The 19845-nt window shown below is 40.3% G+C and overlaps 1 protein-coding gene across 1 annotated transcript in view; it reads left to right on the top strand.

Moving 5' to 3' along the window:
- otud7b (OTU deubiquitinase 7B) overlaps positions 1–19201 on the top strand; it is a 42956-nt gene extending 23755 nt beyond the window's left edge. Inside the window, exons 7-11 of the mRNA XM_057834029.1 lie at positions 1091–1325; positions 1391–1540; positions 1623–1737; positions 11113–11191; positions 16816–19201. Of these exons, the coding sequence (XP_057690012.1) occupies positions 1091–1325; positions 1391–1540; positions 1623–1737; positions 11113–11191; positions 16816–17967 (1731 nt within the window). The 3' untranslated portion in view covers positions 17968–19201. The remainder of the gene's footprint in view (positions 1–1090; positions 1326–1390; positions 1541–1622; positions 1738–11112; positions 11192–16815) is intronic.
- Positions 19202–19845: the final 644 nt, after the last annotated feature.

The raw sequence follows: 19845 nt of genomic DNA, 5'->3' as shown, positions 1-19845 counted from the left end.
GGCAAAAAAATATCGGCCATGCCTTTTTTTAATATATATATATATTTTTTTTAAATTAAATCGTTTTCTAATTGTATTTAACATTACAGACATAATATGTTACACTCATTCAGAGTCTTAAGTTTAGGCTTAAGGTGGGGTTATCAAATTTATCCCGATAACGGCGGTAATTAATTTTTAAAAAATGTATCACGTCAAAATATTTAACGCAATTAATGCATGCGCTGCATCACCCACTCACGCATTGTCGCGTTCAATCTGTAATGGCGTCATTTTACCTATATAAAGAGATAAAAGGCAGTGTAAAATGAGTAGAGTGAATTTTGGCAGCCTTTGGAGCCTTTTTTTAATTGGCTAAAGCCTTACAATCCCTCTCCCTACGATTAGAAATATCATGGGAAGCAATGTGGGGAAGCAAGGTAGCAAGTAGGTTCTTAACCCCTTATGTTATTTCCCAACGCAGAGAAGATATATCAATTCGTAGCACTACGCACAGTCATGGTTCCACTTCCCATCATGCAGTTGGGCATGGCTACATTTACTGAAAGCTCAACAAATACACTAGATGGCAATATTTAGTCACAATATACAAAGTCACAAGTCTTTCTATCCGTGGATCCCTCTCACAGAAACAATGTTAATAATGTAAATGCCATCTTGAGGATTTATTGTCATAATAAACAAATACAGTACTTATGTACTGTATGTTGAATGTATACATTAGTCCGAGTTTTATTCATTTTTTTTTCTTAATGCATTGCCAAAATGTATATGATCAGGAAAAATGATCGGGAATGATTGGAATTGAATCGGGAGCAAAAAAAAAGCAATGGGATCGGGAAATATCGGGATCGGCAGATACTCAAACTAAAACGATCGGGAGCAAAAAAAAAAAACATGATCGGAACAACCCTAGTCAATAGAGTTTTGAAGTGTATGGGTACATATATTGTTTACATTTTTACATCAACTCGAAAGCTATTAAAATGTTTATGTCAACATTTATTTAAAAATATTAATGCACATTCCATTTAATCTATTTTGAATTTGACTTTAAAAGCCTTTTAAAACTCCGACACTGTGATTTCAGTCCGGTTTGGTGTACAGCGAGGACGAGTGGCAAAAAGAGTGGAAGGAGCTGCTGAAGCTGGCGTCCAGCGAGCCGCGAGTCAACTACAGCAACCATCTCAACAACCGGGGGGAGTCGTCGGACGAGCCCGTCTACGAGAGCCTGGAGGAGTTCCACGTCTTTGTCCTGGCCCACGTTCTCAAGCGGCCCATCGTGGTGGTGGCCGACACCGTGCTGAGGGACTCGGGAGGAGAAGGTGAGCTCTAACACTCTCGTCGTACGTTCGGCTCGTCCGACGCCCTTTTTCTTCACCTCTTTCAGCCTTCGCCCCCATCCCCTTCGGCGGTATCTACCTCCCGCTGGAAGCGGACGCCGCCGACTGCCACCGCTCGCCGCTGGTGCTGGCTTACGACCAGGCGCACTTCTCGGCGCTGGTGCCCATGGAGCAGAAGGATGGTTCGGCCGAGCGAGGTGACCCCGAATGTACTTTCCGGCACCGCGCGGCGGGACACGCTCGCTGAGCGTGTGGTCTTTTATTTTTCGGGGGCGGCAGTGGTGATCCCGCTGACTGACTCGGAGCACAAAATGCTGCCCCTGCACTTTGCCGTGAATCCGGGGAAAGACTGGGAGTGGGGCAAGGACGACGCCAGCAACACGATGCTCGGAAGGTAATTGTTAGCAATAGGGTTGTGCCGCTCATGTTTTTTTGCTCCCGATCTTTTTAGTTTGAGTATCTGCCGATCCCGATGTTTCCCGATCCGATTGTTTTTTTTTTTGCTCCCGATTCAATTCCAATCATTCCCGATCATATACATTTTGGCAATGCATTAAGAAAAAAAGGAATAAGACTCGGACGAATATATACATTCAACATACAATACATAAGTACTAGAGCTGGGAATCTTTGGGCACCTAACGATTCAATTACGATTACGATTCGGAGGCTCCGATTCGATTATAAAACGATTATTGATGCACCCCCCCCCCCTTTTTTTTTTTTTTTTTTTTTTTTTTAATGTTTTGTACATTAGTTCCAAAATTGTTCAAAAATACTCTCAGGCTAAACCAAACTACTATTTCAGTATCAAGTTAACATATAGCAGTAAACAAATATACAAAAATAACAGTAAATAAAAAACTCCAGTCCCCATTCTGTAACAGCAGCTTTAAAATACATTCAATCAATTTAATTAAATTAAATTAAATCAATTAAAGTTGTTAAAATTGCTCCCGTTATTCCATAATTTCCCTTTTGTCTACTTTCGACATGTGAAAGTTTTAAAACTATTTCAAAGATAGATTCAAGTCAATATTTTACCGATTTAGGAGTATTTTAGATAAAAAGTTAATTAGGTTTGCTTGGAAGGTTCGCTACAACAGCCTTGCAGGGAAGTGTACTGCTTTAAGATGGCGGCCGTTTACTAACGGCCGCATCTAGCTTTCTGTACATGTGTTGCTAACGCCACCGAGGCTATATTGGATCTAGTCCTATATAAATGATATCTACCATTACATTATATGGATGACGTACTTTGTAGCAGCTTTTCGGCAGCAGTCAGGTATGTTGTTGTGTTTTTTTATCTCGTGGCATGAGTTGAGCTAGAGCCGTGAGTTGAGCATTGGCATTACCCGAGGGGCCGGGTAATGACAAGCATGATGTTTAGCTACTCTCGCTGCGTTCTTCCTCGTTGCGCCCCGAAGACCGCGCGGCAGGCTGAGTGTGTTGTACTTCCGCTTTACTTGGCATATTTCAATAATCGGAATTTGGATGTTTGTGAATCGTTCTCGAATCTTCCACGGCCGAATCGCGAATAATCTAAGAATCGGAAATTTTGCACACCTCTAATAAGTACTGTATTTGTTTATTATGACAATAAATCCTCAAGATGGCATTTACATTATTAACGTTCTTTCTGTGAGAGGGATCCACGGATAGAAAGACTTGTGACTTTGTAAATTGTGACTAAATATTGCCATCTAGTGTATTTGTTGAGCTTTGAGTAAATGATACTGTGGCCATCCCAAATGCATGATGGGAAGTGGAACCATAACTGTGCATAGTGCTACCAATTGATATATCTTCTCTGCGTTGAGAAATGACTTAAGGTGTTAAGAAAAAGATCAATTGGTACCTTGCTTCCCCACATTGCTTCCCATTATATTTCTAATCGTAGGGAGAGGGATTGTAAGGCTTTAGTCAAATAAAAAAAAAGGCTCCAAAGGCTGCCAAAATTCACTCTAGTCATTATACGCTGCCTTTTATCTCTATATAGGTAAAACTGCTCCATTACAAATTGAGCACGACAATGCATGAGTGGGTCGTGCAGCGCATGCATTAATTGCGTTAAATGTTTTAATGTGATACTTTTTTTTAAAAATTAATTACCGCCGTTATCAGAATAAATTTGATAACCCTACCTTAGGCCTAAACTAAAGACTCTGGATGAGTGTAACATATTATGTTTCTAACGTTAAATACAATTAGAAAACAATTTAATTAAAAAAAATATATATATATATATATATATATATATATATATATTTTTTTTTAAAAAGGCATGGCCGATATTTTTTTGCCGATTCCGATACTTTGAAAATGACGTGATCGGACCCGATCGATCGACATCACATCTCTAGTTGTTATTATTTGAAAATCGCTTATTACAGTGATCCCTCGCTACAGTGGGATGAAAAAGTATCTGAACCTATTGGAATTTCTCACATTTCTGCATAAAATCACCATCGGATGTGATCTGATCTTTGTCAAAATCACACAGATGTAAAAACAGTGTCTGCTTGAACTAAAATCACCCAACCATTTATAGGTTTTCATATTTTAATGAGGATAGCAGGCAAACAATGACTGAAGGGGGAAAATAAGTAAGTGAACCATCACATTTAATTTTTTGTGCCCCCCCCCTCCAAGCAGCAATAACTTCAACCAGATTCTTCCCGTAGCTGCAGATCAGTCTGGCACATCAATCAGGACTAATCTCGGCCCATTCTTCCCTACAAAACTGCTGTAATTCCTTCAGATTCCTGGGATGTCTGGCATGAAGCGCTGTCTTTGGGTCATGCCACAGCAAATTCTGAACTTTGACTTGGCCACTCCAAAACATGTATTTTGTTCTTCTGAAGTTGATTTACTTCTATGTTTTTGATCACTGTCTTGTTGCAGCATCCATCCTCTCTTTAGCTTCAACTGTCTGACAGATGGTTTTCCTGCAAAACCTTTGAATTCATTCTTCCATTAATGATTGCAACTTGTCCAGGCCCTGAGGAAGCAAAACAGCCCCGAATCATGATGCTCCCTCCACCATGCTCCACCATGAGGTGTTGATGTTGGTGAACTGTTCCATTTTCCCTCCGCACAGGACATTGTGTGTTACTCCCAAACAATTCAACTTTGGTTTCACCAGTCCATCAGTTCATTTTGCCAATACTTCTGTGGAGTGTCCAAGTGGCTTTTTGCAAACATTAAACGCGCAACAATGTTTTGTTTTTTTTTAGACAGCAGTGGCTTCCTCCGTGGATTCCTCCCATGAACAGAACTCTTGGCCATAGTTTTACATATAGTTGATGTGCGCACAGAGATATTGGACAGCGCCAGTGAGTTCTATACGTTTTTAGCAGACACTCTATTGTTCTTTTTTATCTTTCTGAGTATTCTGCGCTGAACTCTTGGCATCATCTTTGATGGACGGCCACTCCTTCGGAGAGAAGCAACAGTTCCAAACTCTCTCCATTTGTAGACAACTTCTCTGACTGTCGATTGATGAACATCTTGACTTCTAGAGATGGTTTTGTATCCTTTCCCAGCTTCAAATCAACAATCGTTGATCGTAGGTCTTCAGACAGCTCTTTTGACCAAGTCATGATGCACATCAGACAATGTTTCTCATCAAGACAATTCTTACCAGGTGTGTGTTTTATAGTGGGCAGGGCAACTTTAAACCACTCATCAGTGATTGGGCACACACCTGACTTCAACTGTAAAATTTGGTTTCAATTGCTCTTTAAGTCTCCTTAGGCAGAGGGTTCACTTACTTATTTTCCCCCTTTTATCACAGTTTGCATGCTATCCTTATTAAAATATGAAAACCGATAAATGTTAGGGTGGTTTTAGTTAAAGCAGACACTGTTTTTACATCTGTGTGTTTTTGACAAAGATCAGATCACATTTGATGGTGATTTTATGCAGAAATGGGAGAAATTACAAAAAGTTCAAGATACTTTTTCATACCACTATATAAAGATGACTTTGACACCCCGTTGTAGTTTGTTCCTATTTAAGGACTGATCCCCGACTCTAGATTAGCCAGACTCATTCACCAGATTAGCGCTAAGTAGTTGCTATGACTGGAGTGGAGAAACTAGTAAATAAGCTCTTGCTATGTTGTCCCTCAACCGCACTTGTTGTCCAATCCACGTCATTCATGAAGCAGGAAAAAACCATGCTAAACGTTCAAACTGCTAACAGGAACATTCCTACAATACGTCCCCTCATCAGACGCAAATTTATATAAAAATGATGTCAATCATTTGGGTTAAGTTTAGGGCTGTGCGAAACGATTATTTTTCTCCCGATTAGTCTGCAGACTTTTTAAACAATTTTTAAAACTTTTTTAATGTTCACTAATAAATTAAATTTTTGCTGAGAATTATTCATTCACAAAAACATTTACGAACACTTAAATTCTTTATTAAAGTACAAATAAACCCATATATAACTCAGAGGTTGCGCTAGACTTTTTCGTTGTCTGTCATTTTGACTCACAGGGTAATAAAAATCCGGTCATAATCTATTTTTACCAGTCACTTAAATTTTTAAAATGACTATATCTTGATGCAGTCACTATATGTATATACACAATAATACAATAATACTTTATAATGTAAAGTAACTAACATTAGTGCAGTCATGGATTACATTAAGCAGGCCAGTACTGTGTTTCCATATATATTTTTTATTATATTATGTATATACACGATATATATATATATATATATATATATATATATATATATATTAGGGCTGTCAAACGATTAACATTTTAAAATCGAGTTAATTACAGCTTAAAAATTAATCGTAATTAATCGCCATTAATCGCAATTCAAACCATCTCTAAAATAGGACATATTTTTCTGTAAATTATTGTTGGAATGGAAAGATAAGACACACGACAGATATATACATACAATATACGGTACACAAGTACTGCATTTGTTTATTGTAACAATAAATCCACAAATGGCATTAACATTCTTTCTGTTAAAGTGATCCACGGATAGAAAGACTTGTAGTTCTTAAACGATAAATGTTATAGTTACAAGTTATAGTCAAATTTTTTTTTTTTATTAGAACCCTCTTCATGTTTTCGTTTTAATAAAATTTGTAAAATTTTCAATCAAAAGTAGAGCTAATTTAATAAGAATAAAAATAACAATAATAAAAATAAAAATAGAGTGACCAAAGTCTTAAGTTTTACGTGTATTTTGCATAGCTATTTTGATATGGAATGCCAGTTCATTTTGCATTGTTGTTTAACTGTGTGTCAGAATAGGGCCTCATTACTATAGACTGAAGTGCTTTTCTTTTTGTGAACATTATTTTTTTTGGGAGAGATAGGAATATTATTTTTGTTGTGCTTTCACTAAACGATACTTACAGTATCTGTACATATCTTACCCAAAATACAACAAGAGACACATAATTGCCACTAAAAGAAACAAAACTTACCGAAATATGTGTGGAGCACAGATAGCAATTTGCATTGCATTGTGAATACAGCATAAACGTCTCACAACTACTAATTCTCCCACGTTTTGAAGAAATAACGTGAGTATGGAACGGCGCTGCCCCCAAGCGGCCGGTGGCATTCTCTTCACTCTTAATGTCCATAAACGGCCTCATTGTAATCTGTTTGAGGCAATATGCGAGATGGTCATTCACCCAAGCGCCAGCAGATGGCGGCAAAACTCCATAACAACAAGTGAGCTTTTCCGTTTACTGTCATTTAACTTACTTTCTCTCTTTGTTGTATGTCTGTATTAAGGGTGCATAATATCCATATTTTTAAACCGATATCGATAACTTCCCGCTCCTACATGCTAAGGGTGTAACGTAGTGCTTCTCAATTATTTTCTGTTACGCCCCCCCAAGGAAGACGTAAATGTTTCGCGCCCCCCCAAACTCTCTGCCACCACTGTAAATAGTATCATTTGTCTATAAAATTACTATTATAAATACGCATCTGCCTAACATTGTGTCCTTTTTTTTCCTAATAACGAAAAAAAGTAACAGATCAACTTATAATAAAGTAGAACTTTATTAACATTGTTTTGTTTGTAACAGAAGACGCATCAATTTGCCTGAATTAAAAAAAAAAAAGTCCCATCCAAACTAAAAAATACACTCAAGTTACATTTTTGACCATTTGATAAAGAAAAATAAAATGTAATAAAATCAGCAAATAATAACAAATTAAAATTGATTAGAAACATTCACTCATGAGGACAATATGCCAAAAAATTTGATCGGAAAAACAAAACTGAATAAAAGAAAAAGAAAAAAAAAAAGTGTCCTTGGACAGAAGGACAGTTTTTATTTTTGTACCTCCTTTGCAATGGTGTGGAGTTATCTTGCAATGAGCATGCTAACAATGCTAATTGGTTTACTGATATTACACTGACAAAACAGGACGATTGTTGGAAATATTCGGGCGTTTTCGCTGAACAACAATCAAGCTTATCAATGAGATTGGGGTCTAATGTCTTTAAGTGGCGTCTTAATTGTTTTGGCGTCTGGCTGTCCGCTATAATTATTTTTAGACACAGTAAACAGTGGTCTTTCCTCATTACCCACTGTATTAAAAGTCAAAGCTAAAAGTCAAACGGCACGAAAAAAGGGCATTCCCGGCGGCCGAGGTAGAACCGTAGGTGAGGGCGGTCGTCGTGACGATCCCAAGCCAAAAATGGCACTTGTCGGGCGGCGACGTGACAACCGGCCGGACAAGACAGTGGGTCGCTGCGTGAGTCCGGTCGGAGAACGGCGGCGGCGCACTGCTCTTCATATCTGTTTTCTGTGCGTTCTGAGTGCTCTTCCTTAGTTCAAAAATACTGCGCGCACTCTGAAAATGAGAGCGCCACTGCCACCCACTGAGTGGATGTGCAAATACACTTTATTCCAGTACCAGTAGTAAAAAAAAAAAAAAAAAAAAAAAAAAAAAAAAAAAAGCATGTTCCCCAAGGTCACATGCGCCCCCCCTGGCATCGCTCTGCGCCCCCCCAGGGGGGCGCGCCCCACTATTTGAGAAGTACTGGTGTAACGGTACATGTATTTGTATTGAACCATTTCGGTACGTGGTGCTCGGTTCGGAACGGAGGCGTACCGAACAAGTTTCTGACATAATGTAACCCTTAGTTTTCGAGGCTGTGATTCGATTGGGATACATTTTCTTTGTGTAAATTAAATTTACTCCGTCTTCTCTACTATAATGAGGACCAACACGGTAGGACAGTATAACCCAGAAACGTCAACGCCGCGACAACTTGGCCGCCGCGAGAAAGCAGTGAAACGCGGGCGTTAAAGTCAATCAGCCATGGTACACCAGTCGCAGTGCGGCCCACGTGTTAGATCCGTCCCAGAAGCAGCTCAACACGAGGCACGCGAAAAGAACGGCAGAGTTTATTATTTGACGCGAGACGCGACCCTCCTGCGTCAATACGACTACCGGTAGCTTGGATCGGGCAGACCAGAAGTCACTCGTGTAAAAATACGGTGGATCCGGTCGATTTTCAAACTAATATGCAATCGTAACCGACTTTTTGAGTCCATCTGATCTCTTTGAGTGGTAGATCGGGGCACAGTTGACTTGTCTTTGTTGATTCACTGCTGTCTTCTCTGCTATAATAATAACCCACATGGCCCCGTGTTCAATACAAAACCCTCCTACCACAACAAAATAAGAACTAATATTCACATAGGAACTAAGTTATACAACATAAAATATACAATATGAATGAATTCTACATCACATTTGTAAAATATAAACACATAATTAAATAAATAATAGCTCATTTGAATAAAAGAAATTGAAATGAGCTAAAACACCTGTAATTAAATTATAAGAGTAATTTACACAATTAAATGTATTCATTTCTTTGTGGCGCTTTAAATTGAGAAAATCCACCAATAAAGCTTTCAAAAACCCAGACTTTGGTTTTCTTCTTTCTGAAAGAAAGAAAGCTGACCAGTACGCGGGGTATGACAGGCAAATTGTTGTTGGATTATCTTTAAATACCTGCGACTTTTTGAGCAGAATTCTAGCTTTGTATAGGCTAATCTTCCTATAAAAGAAGTCCTGTGCTAAAGAGAAAAGCAATCCCAATGACAAAGATTTTAACATGTATTTTACAAATGAAATGCGTCATTGAATCATTTTTTCCCCCTTATGAACGGTTTTCAAAAGCTTTATTGGTGGATTTTCTCAAGTTAAAGCGCCACACAGAAATTAACACATTTAATTATGTAAGCAGGATGTGTGTATTATTCTTATTATTCAATTACAGGTGCTCCCGGCCGTTTACTGGATTTTGACTGATTTTGCAAGGCCCACAAAAAAATCTGTCCTATTGCTATATAAACATGGAACCCACCAAAAGAAAGAGACAAAAGACAGATTAGACCCTCTTCTTTCAGCAGGAAAAAAAAAAGTTAGTTCATATATTTTTCCATGCTTTAGAAATCAGCATGAGAAAATAGCTTAGTTTGAGCGGCCGAGCACGGCGGCGCGGGCTCTGCTCGGCGAGCAGCACGGACTCAACGGCATCGTCCGCTGCACTGGTGGTCCCTGTCGTTCTGCACAGTCGTCCGCCGCCTGGTATCCTGGACGTCCATTCGGTTGTCTTCCGCCGGCGGCCCGTTGGATCGGGTTGCGGGTCTTACCAAATGCACTAAGACCCTCCAGTGGCCCGTTTTATTGCTTTTAAATGGATTGTCAGCGTTGTGCTTTGGAGCCAAGTTGAATCAGAACCCAGAGATATCTCTTGTGGGAAAAAAACGTAAACGACGTATAAATACGTCTTTGGGACACTGAAACAATTAAAAATTAGGGCTGTCAAAATTATCACGTTAGCGGGCGGTAATTTTTTTAATTAATCACGGTAAAATATTTGACGCAATTAACGCACACAGACAGTATTCTGCCTTTTGGTAAGTTTTACAGCAAGGCTTTTTGTGCTGTCTAACAGCGAACTCTTGTGGTCGCTTTGCGACATGGTTTGTTTTCTTGCCAGTTCAATATGGCTGCACGACGTCTCGGGCTGACGCCTATGTTGTAATGTTGTGCTTATATGATCCTTGGACAAGATTTGTCCGGGAGTTTGTTTGTTATAAAGAACGTACATATTATGTTAGTAAGCGAAATGCTATATTTTTTGTATGAGACGCTTTTTGTTTATGTTTAGTGAACCTGTATAGCGTGCTAAGCTAACATTGTTGCTAATGTAATGCTTGTGTACTTTTTTTTGTAGTTTTACGACGGTCTAAAGAGGACAATGGTTTGAGGTCATTTTATTCATAAATCAGATGAAAAAGGAAGAAGTCTGATTATTAAGGCGTCGTTCACTAGCTGTCTAGCTTTGGAAAAAGTAGACGCCTCGGAGTGAGGACAGCATAGACAGATTTAAATGACAGTAGAGTGAAATGCCCACTACAGTCCTTATGTACCGTATGTTGAATGTATATATCCATCTTGTGTCTTATCTTTCCATTCCAACAATTTATTTTACAGAATATATATATAATTTACAGAAAAATATGGCATATTTTAGAGATGGTTTGAATTGTGATTAATTACTATTAATTAATTTTTAAGCTGTAATTAACTCGATTAAAAATTTTAATCGTTTGACAGCCCTATTAAAAATCAAACGTTTTTATACGTTTTTGGGAGTTAACTGATTTTTGTAGGTGTCAGGACACGGCAAATATCGTCTGGATGACACACACCCCTACTAACAATGAGTATTCTTCTCGACAGTGTGACTCTGTCGTTGGAGGCGAAGCTCCAGAAGCTGCACACCTACATGACCGTCACCTGGCTGCCGCTTCCCTGCGAGGTGAGATGACTTTACTTTTTTGTAGAGAATCGGTAACAGGTCTAGACTAGGCAAAGCTCAGATGAAGAGGTTTGATAGATGTTGGAGGGCCTGAGTCGAAATCAGGGGTGTCCAAACGTTCTTCTCTGATGGTTTTTCAAAATACAGCTAGTCCCCAGGTTACAACGTACTTGACTTGTGCGATTTCGACTTTTCGATGCTGGAGTCTCATCTGCCATCTCCAGTCGTTTATTATTTTTTTTAAAGTAGCATAAACGGTACTTTATTGTACTTACCGTATCTTATTTTTTCACTTTACTTTATCAATATGACTGTTTCTGTCCTCACAAAACGTCAAGTTGTTCAGCTTGGCAAACAGCAAACAGGGCAATTGTGCTTTTTGAACCTTTTGACCTCCTTCACTTTTAACAATTTGCAAAGCTGTAACACACATTTGTACACCTATCTTCAAAACGACACGCATTTTAACAGTAAAACACTTGGTGTTGAAACGTCCATCGTGTCCGATCAACATATAAATTTAGTAGATTGAATTAGCCTAATTTGCCGAACAAAAGTATTTGCTTGAGTGCTGATATGTATACAATTGTCATAGCAAATCGCGCACATGTAAATCCACAAACTGCAGCTCTAATCTTAATGGCGTACCGCACGCAACACGTTACTTTTGCTCGTTAATATTCATGACGCTAGCAATTGTTGCTAGGCGTTTGTCCCTAATGCAAAATGCATGGAAATACAACCTCCAGCAAAAAGTATGGAATCACCAGTCTCGGACGAGCACTCACTTAGACATTTTATCATGTAGAACAAACTCAGGGAAAAAGCTTGAAAAAATAACGAATTAGTTCAAAAGTGCAGCTCTTTAGCATTCACAAACACCAACATTAATGAATAAAAAAACATTGTGGTTCTCAGTAAATGTTACTTTTATAGAGCAAGTGCAGTGAAATACATATGGAATCACTCCATTCTGATGAAAAAAATATGGAATCATGAGAAACAAAGAAATAACAATCAAAATACATCTCTAGTATTTCGTACCACCACCTCTGGCTTTTATGACAGCTTGCAGTCTCTGGGGCATGGACTTGATGAGTATTCTTCATCAATTTGGTGCCATATCTTCAAGGACTGAGGGAATGTTGATGTTTTCTTCAGGCAGTCATCTGTGTAAATCTCACTGGAACAGCACCAAACAAAAGTTCCAGCATCATCACCTTGTCCAATGCAGATTCCTGACTCTTGACACCTTGTCCAATGCAGATTCTTGACTCTTGACAAGGTGATGATGCTGGAACTTTGCTTTGGTGCTGTTCCAGTGAGATTTACAAAGATGACTGCCTGAAGAAAACATTAAAATTCCCTCAGTCCTTGATAACAAGGGGCTGCATGTCAGGCAAAGGCACTGGGGAGATGGCTGTCAATAAATGCACAAGTTTATTTTGAAATTTTAGACAGTTTTCGTGTCACAGAGCTAAAACCTTGGTCAAAGACGAGCACTCACTCAGACATTTTATCATGTAGAATCAACTCGGATAAAAAGCATGAAAAAATAATGAATTAGTTCAAAAGTGCAACTCTTTAGCATTCACAAACACCAAAATTAATGAATAAAAAACATTGTGGCTCTCAGTAAATGTTACTTTTATAGAGCAAGTGCAGGGAAATATTTATGGAATCACTCCATTCTGAGGAAAAAAATATGGAATCCTGAGAAACAAACAAAGACATAACAATCAAAACACATCTCTAGTATTTAGTAGCACCACCTCTGGCTTTTATGACAGCTTGCAGTCTCTGGGGCATGGACTTGATGAGTATTCTTCATCAATTTGGTGCCATATCTTCAAGGACTGAGGGAATGTTGATGTTTTCTTCAGGCAGTTATCTTTGTAAATCTCACTGGAACAGCACCAAACAAAAGTTCCAGCATCATCACCTTGTCCAATGCAGATTCCTGACTCTTGACACCTTGTCCAATGCAGATTCTTGACTCTTGACAAGGTGATGATGCTGGAACTTTGGTTTGGTGCTGTTCCAGTGAGATTTACAAAGATGACTGCCTGAAGAAAACATTAAAATTCCCTCAGTCCTTGATAACAAGGGGCTGCATGTCAGACAAAGGCACTGGGGAGATGGCTGTCAATAAATGCACAAGTTTATTTTGAAATTTTAGACAGTTTTCGTGTCACAGAGCTAAAACCTTGGTCAAAGACGAGCACTCAGACATTTTATCATGTAGAATCAACTCGGATAAAAAGCATGAAAAAGTAATTAATTAGTTCAAAAGCGCAACTCTTTAGCATTCACAAACACCAAAATTAATGAATAAAAAACATTGTGGCTCTCAGTAAATGTTACTTTTATAGAGCAAGTGCAGGGAAATATTTATGGAATCACTCCATTCTGAGGAAAAAAATATGGAATCCTGAGAAACAAACAGACATAACAATCAAAACACATCTCTAGTATTTAGTAGCACCACCTCTGGCTTTTATGACAGCTTGCAGTCTCTGGGGCATGGACTTGATGAGTATTCTTCATCAATTTGGTGCCATATCTTCAAGGACTGAGGGAATTTTGATGTTTTCTTCAGGCAGTTATCTTTGTAAATCTCACTGGAACAGCACCAAACAAAAGTTCCAGCATCATCACCTTGTCCAATGCAGATTCCTGACTCTTGACACCTTGTCCAATGCAGAGTCTTTCTCCAAGGAATGCTTTAACAGTTTTAGCTGTGTGACATGATGCATTGTCATTTTGGAAAATGACAAACATATTTTCAATTGAAGGGATAAGGAAGCTGTCTAAAATTTCAATGTAAACTTGTGCATTTATTGAAGATTTAACCATAGTGCCTTTGCCTGACATGCAGCCCCATATCATCAAGGACTGAGGGAATCCAATGCAGATTCTTGACTTCTTGATGATGCTGGAACTTTGCTTTGGTGCTGTTCCATTGAGATTTACAAAGATGGCTGCCTGAAGAAAACATCCAAATTCCCCCAGTCCTTGATGATATGGAGCTGCATGTTAGGCAAAGGCACTGTGGTTAAATCTTCAATAAATGCACACGTTTACATTAAAATTTTAGACAGCTTTCTTATCTCTTCAATTGAAAATGTTTCTCATTTCCCAAAATGACAGTGCATCTTGCCACAGAGCTGAAACTGTTAAAGCATTCCTTGGTGAAAGACTCATCCAGTCAATGTCATGGCCTGCAAATGGCCCAGATCTCAACCCTATTGAAAACCTGTGGTGGAAATTTAAAAAAATGATCCCGACCTGCAAGGATGATCTGGCAACTGCAATTAAAGAGAGTTGGCACCAAATTGATGAAGAATACTCAAGTCCATGACTCAGAGACTGCAAGCTGTCATAAAAGCCAGAGGTGGTGCTACTAAATACTAGAGATGTGTTTTGGTTGGTATTTCTTTGTTTGTTTCTCATGATTCCATATATTTTTCCTCAGAATGGAGTGATTCCATATATATTTCCCTGCACTTGCTCTATAAAATTAACATTTACTGACCAACACAATGTTTATTTATTTCTTTTAGTGTTTCTGAATGCTAAAGAGTTGCACTTTTGAACTAATTGATTATTTTTTCAAGCTGTCTATCGGAGTTTGCTCTACATGATAAAATGTCTGAGTGAGTGCTCGTCCGAGACTGGTGATTCCATACTTTTTCCATGCTAATCATTTGTCATCTCTGTTTCAGCAGCTACTTGTAAACGCAAATTTGATTTTCTCTTACTGAAGATAAGACTGATTTTATTTTATTTTAGTTTAGTTCCATTCTGCAAGTGTTGATGTCATGAGCAGCCGAATAAAGTCAGCAAACCACACCGACGTCTGACATCGTCATTTCGGAGTAGGGCTGCAGCTACCGATTATTTTAGTGTTCGAATAATCGAGTAATCGGATAAAGAACATAAATTAAAATACCTGAGCTGAACCTCAAGTGGTTTTAAAAAAAGAAAATGAGGATCTATGTACAACAAAAGAACAATTGGCTAACTTACATTGCAAAAGTCTGCTAGCTTAAATGCTATAAAATGCTAAAAATGCTCTTAAGAAATGGTTCAGAAACATATTCCTACAAAAAACGGCTAAATATACTTTACGAATGCGTTAAAAAAAACATTAGCTCAAACAAAAATTTAGCTTATGTTGGTCTTAACAGGGAGCAGCTGGATTCAGCCATGTGAAATGAGGCAGACTAGAGGGCAGTGTATCCACCAAAATCAATAAAACTAAATGCTAACACTTTCAAAACAAACTATTACAACGCCACTTTAATTAAACGAATACTCGAAGCATCAAAATTTGATTCAAATCTTTTTTTCTAATCGAATACGCGAGTTAATCGATTAATCGTTGCAGCACTATTTCGGAGCTAAGCTCGTTGTCTAGCTAGGACTTAGTGCCAACGTCTTGGCGAGGACAGTACAATGACAGATAACACAGTTTTGGCCCGAATATAAGACGGTGTTTTTTGCATTGAAATAAGACTGAAAACGTGTGGGTCGTCTTATATTCGGGGTCAAGACATTAGACCCATTCACGACGCTAGATGGCGCCAGATATCATTGAAGCAAATGCTGAACTTGAGGAGTAATGTTCTGTCATAATAGATATTAGCTACTCTCGAGTTTAACCAGTTTGCATTATTTTATTGCAATGTTTTTCCTAATTCAGATTTGTTTCAAGACTACAGTTACAGTTAGACCTCTCTTTGATGGATAATGCAGTTATTGCAATTTTGTTGTTTTTTTTTCCACAATAGATTGGTTTATTTACATTTCAAAAACCAGAAGCCATATATTTACGAATGTGATTGCATTTTAGTTTACATATTTAAATGTTCGGATATTAAGATTTGAATGAGGCAAAATAACATGCTTTTTCTCTCAAGTATATTGTTATAATCATTTGTTTCAGATGTACTGTAATTATTTTCTGTATACAAGTTAATTTGGTGTTCAAAAAGTCTTTTTTTCCAAACTTGAGTCTTGAAAAAGAGGGGGTCGTCTTATAATGAGGGCCAATACGGTACAAGGTTTTTGATCGTTTTTAAAATTTATTTAGAGGGTGTTAAAGGGTTCATTCCGATTTGCGTGGATATCTGGGTTACATCACCAGCGCAGGAACGGAACTCGTTCGGAAACCGGGGACTACCTGTATTTCGTTTACAGAAAGTTTCGTATGTCGAGGTACCGCTGTACTGAAATTCTCCAAGGTTTTGCACATTGAATTCAACACGCCAAGTTAGTTTTGACCCTCTGAGCCAATAGCACCAGCTAGTGTTAAAGCTGAGAAGTGCAGCAGAACGTAGGTTGAATGGAAGCTTCTTGTGCGGGCCGAATCCAACGATATCTTTATAATTTGCCGCGGGCCAATCAAAACTGGGCAGCGGAATGTCGTTTTGTCTAAACGTTGCAATGTGGTTACCGCAGAACACCAGAGAGAGAGGCAGATAAAAAGCAGGAAATGCTAGGCAAAAAGTCAGACAGAAGGTTAAGGCGCTTACCTGGACTGCGCAGGGTGAGTCTCGTCCAGAAGGAGTCTCCGAGCTCCTTCCTCCGAGCGGGCTAACGAGGTTCGCTTTTCCCCACAGCAAGCGCCGCTGGCCCAACCCGAGTCGCCCACCGCCTCGGCCGGAGAGGACGCCCGCACGCCCCCGGACTCGGGCGAGTCGGACAAGGAGTCGGTCGGCAGCGGCTCCAATGGCGACGCCGCCGCGCCGGCCAAGAACAACTCGTCGGCCTCGTCCGCGTCCTCCAACGGCGGCGGGTCGACGGCGTTGGGGCTAAAGGACAAATCGAAGAAGGAGAAGGACAAGAAGAGGGCCGAGTCGGTGGCCAACAAACTGGGCAGCTTCGGCAAGACGCTGGGCAGCAAGTTGAAGCGCAACGTGGGTGGGCTGATGACGGGTAAGAGCGGCGGAGGCGCGCACGGCAAGAAGGAGACCACCAGCGGCGGTGGCAAAAAGAAGCCCGAGAAGGACGGCTCTCCCCCCACCTCGGAAGACTCCTGCAAGGGCTCGCCCTCGTCGGGCAGCGAGCGCCTGGACGGGACGGGCGCCGAGGGCGAGGCCTACAAGTACGGCGCCGAGGTCAAGGCCAGCCTGGGCCTCCTGAAGGCGGCCATGCACGGCGAGAGGAAGTTCATTTTCGCCGGCGTGCTGGCCATCGACGACCGCCACCCGCAGCGGGAGCGGCGCATCCAGCGATACCTGACCGAGGTGGAGGAGCGCTTCCGCGCCGAGCAGGAGCAGCGCCGCGAGGCCGAGCGCAAGGCGGCGGCGCCGGAGCTCGACCCGTCGCCCTCCTCGGGCCGGCTCCAGACCTCCCTCCTCAACCCGTCGATGTACTCCGGCGTCGTGCCCATCCCGCGGCCCTCCGTCCTGGAGCGCCCGCCCTCTTCCGGGGCTTTCCGCGCGCTCCCGGCGGACACTCGGCGGCAGCTGGCCGGCGGCTCCTACCCCTCCTACGTGACGCTCCCGCGGCACAACCCCGCAGTTTCTAACTCGGAAGTCCCCGCCCCCCTTCGTCCGCCACCCCAGCTCATCCCGCCGGACTACCCCTCCGACGACTCCCCGCCGCCGATGCGCCACCACTCCCTGGGCAGCGCGGGCGCCCTTCCCGGCCCGCCGTCCGCTCAGTGTCGGACCCCCGACTGCAAATTCTACGGACACCCCGAGACGGGCAACTACTGCTCCTACTGCTACCGCGAGAAGAAGGAGACTGGGCCCGTCCAGAGGTTTTGACCCCTCCCCTCACCCTGACGAGTGGCCTTTTTCCGTTGGACGGGGGTCCCGAGAATCAGACGGACCTTCAAAAAACACTGCACTCGTTCCATTTTAGCTGTGTTTCTTATGCAGGTGTGCGTATGGGCTCAACTCCTGGCCTCTGTCACCTCCTAGTGGAGAGAATGTAAATGGCAGGACCGGCACTCCACAGTTGCATGCACGGAGAGGCAGGGATGCATGAAGATTGGCTCTACCGTAGGTATCACATATACAAGATAGATGTCTAATGGCAGAGTTGGCGGTGAAATTAACAGGCAGCCATCTTGGGTCAGAGTTCGGATGGAAGGTGAGCGATTTTCTCCACTTACACACTTAACCTTTTTAACTTATTATATTATCTTATGTTTTTTGACGGATTAGGTTTATCACAAACTGTATCAATGTGGCCATAATTCAGGAAACATATCTTTATTTTTAACTCTTCCAGGGACAGTGGTCTCTGCAGTGGACAGCTATTTGAAAGTTGACCATCATCCCTCTATATAGAGAGGGACTATTTTCGGTCATGTAAAAAAAAACATATGGCAGAAAACAGGTGACTTGAAGTTCCGCTCTGAGACCCCCAATTTGGCCAACTTTCAAAATTGTCCGCTATGCATGTGTGATACATCATTGGAAAGCTTAAAATCTCTATTTCTGGGATAAGAAAAATTTTGAACAGGAGTGCATTTAAAAAAAAAAAAAAAAAATTCTAAACAGCAAAACCCTATCTGGAGGCGAGCGCACGCGAGAGCAGAATTATAGACGCTACGATTTTAAAGAGATATCATCACGCACTTACCTCTTTTCGATCCAAAAACTCCATGTAGCATGTATCACCGAGTGTCAAGACACGGCTGTGGATAGCTACAGCCGAATTTGGGGGGGATTTTATGGGTGAAACATGGTCATATAACAAGGGTCGCGATGCAGAAATCGCAGACATCAAGGAGTGGTCGAAAATTTCTTTTTCATATATTTACCCTTTTAAACCTTTTCAATTTTTTTTGTATGGATCGATTACTTATCATCTAACCCATCGGAGAAAATGAGACAGTAACAAAAAAAATACAACTAAGCGATATTTATGAGGTAGATATTCGTGACTTTTGTACAGACGCCATTTTTTTCCTTGTGACAGAATTTGTTTAAAAGTTTAAAACATGTGAATGAATATTTTTTAAAGTCGTTTTATTTTTTAAACGAAATATGAGACATCAATTAATGATTCTATGCTAAAAACGACACATTTTGAATAATAAACATAATTAATTACCTTCGTTTTATGGCTTGGTTGAAACAAAAGCGGTTGCGCGACGTCTGTAAACGGGGGTTTTCAGGGTAAAACGGACAAATTAAAAATAGTTCGGGGGCTTCATATACCTTGAATCAGCTATGGCAGCATATAGACATGTTGTTATATCAAACACAACAGTTGTTTTGGCTTAGAATACAGCAGTTTATTTTAAAGAGGGTTGCAAGAGCAGAAACAGCTTTTTCAGTCTTGTCTGTGTTTTCCGCCATATATATATTAGGGCCGTCAAACGATTAAAATTTTTAATCGAGTTAATTACAGCTTCAAAATTAATTAATCGTAATTAATCGCAATTAATCGCAATTCAAACCATCTCTAAAATATGCCATATTTTTATGTAAATTATTGTTGGAATGGAAAGATAAGACACATGACGGATGTATACATACAACATACTGTACATCAGTACTGTATTTGTTTATTGTAACAATAAATCCACAATGGCATTATTAACATTCTTTCTGTTAAAGTGATCCACGGATAGAAAGACTTGTAGTTCTTAAACGATAAATGTTATAGTAACAAGTTATAGTAATTTTATA

Source organism: Corythoichthys intestinalis, chromosome 4, assembly GCF_030265065.1.
Source record: "Corythoichthys intestinalis isolate RoL2023-P3 chromosome 4, ASM3026506v1, whole genome shotgun sequence".
NCBI lineage: Eukaryota > Metazoa > Chordata > Actinopteri > Syngnathiformes > Syngnathidae > Corythoichthys > Corythoichthys intestinalis.
Note: the sequence above shows the minus strand (reverse complement) of the source record. Positions and strands in the feature narration are given on the sequence as shown.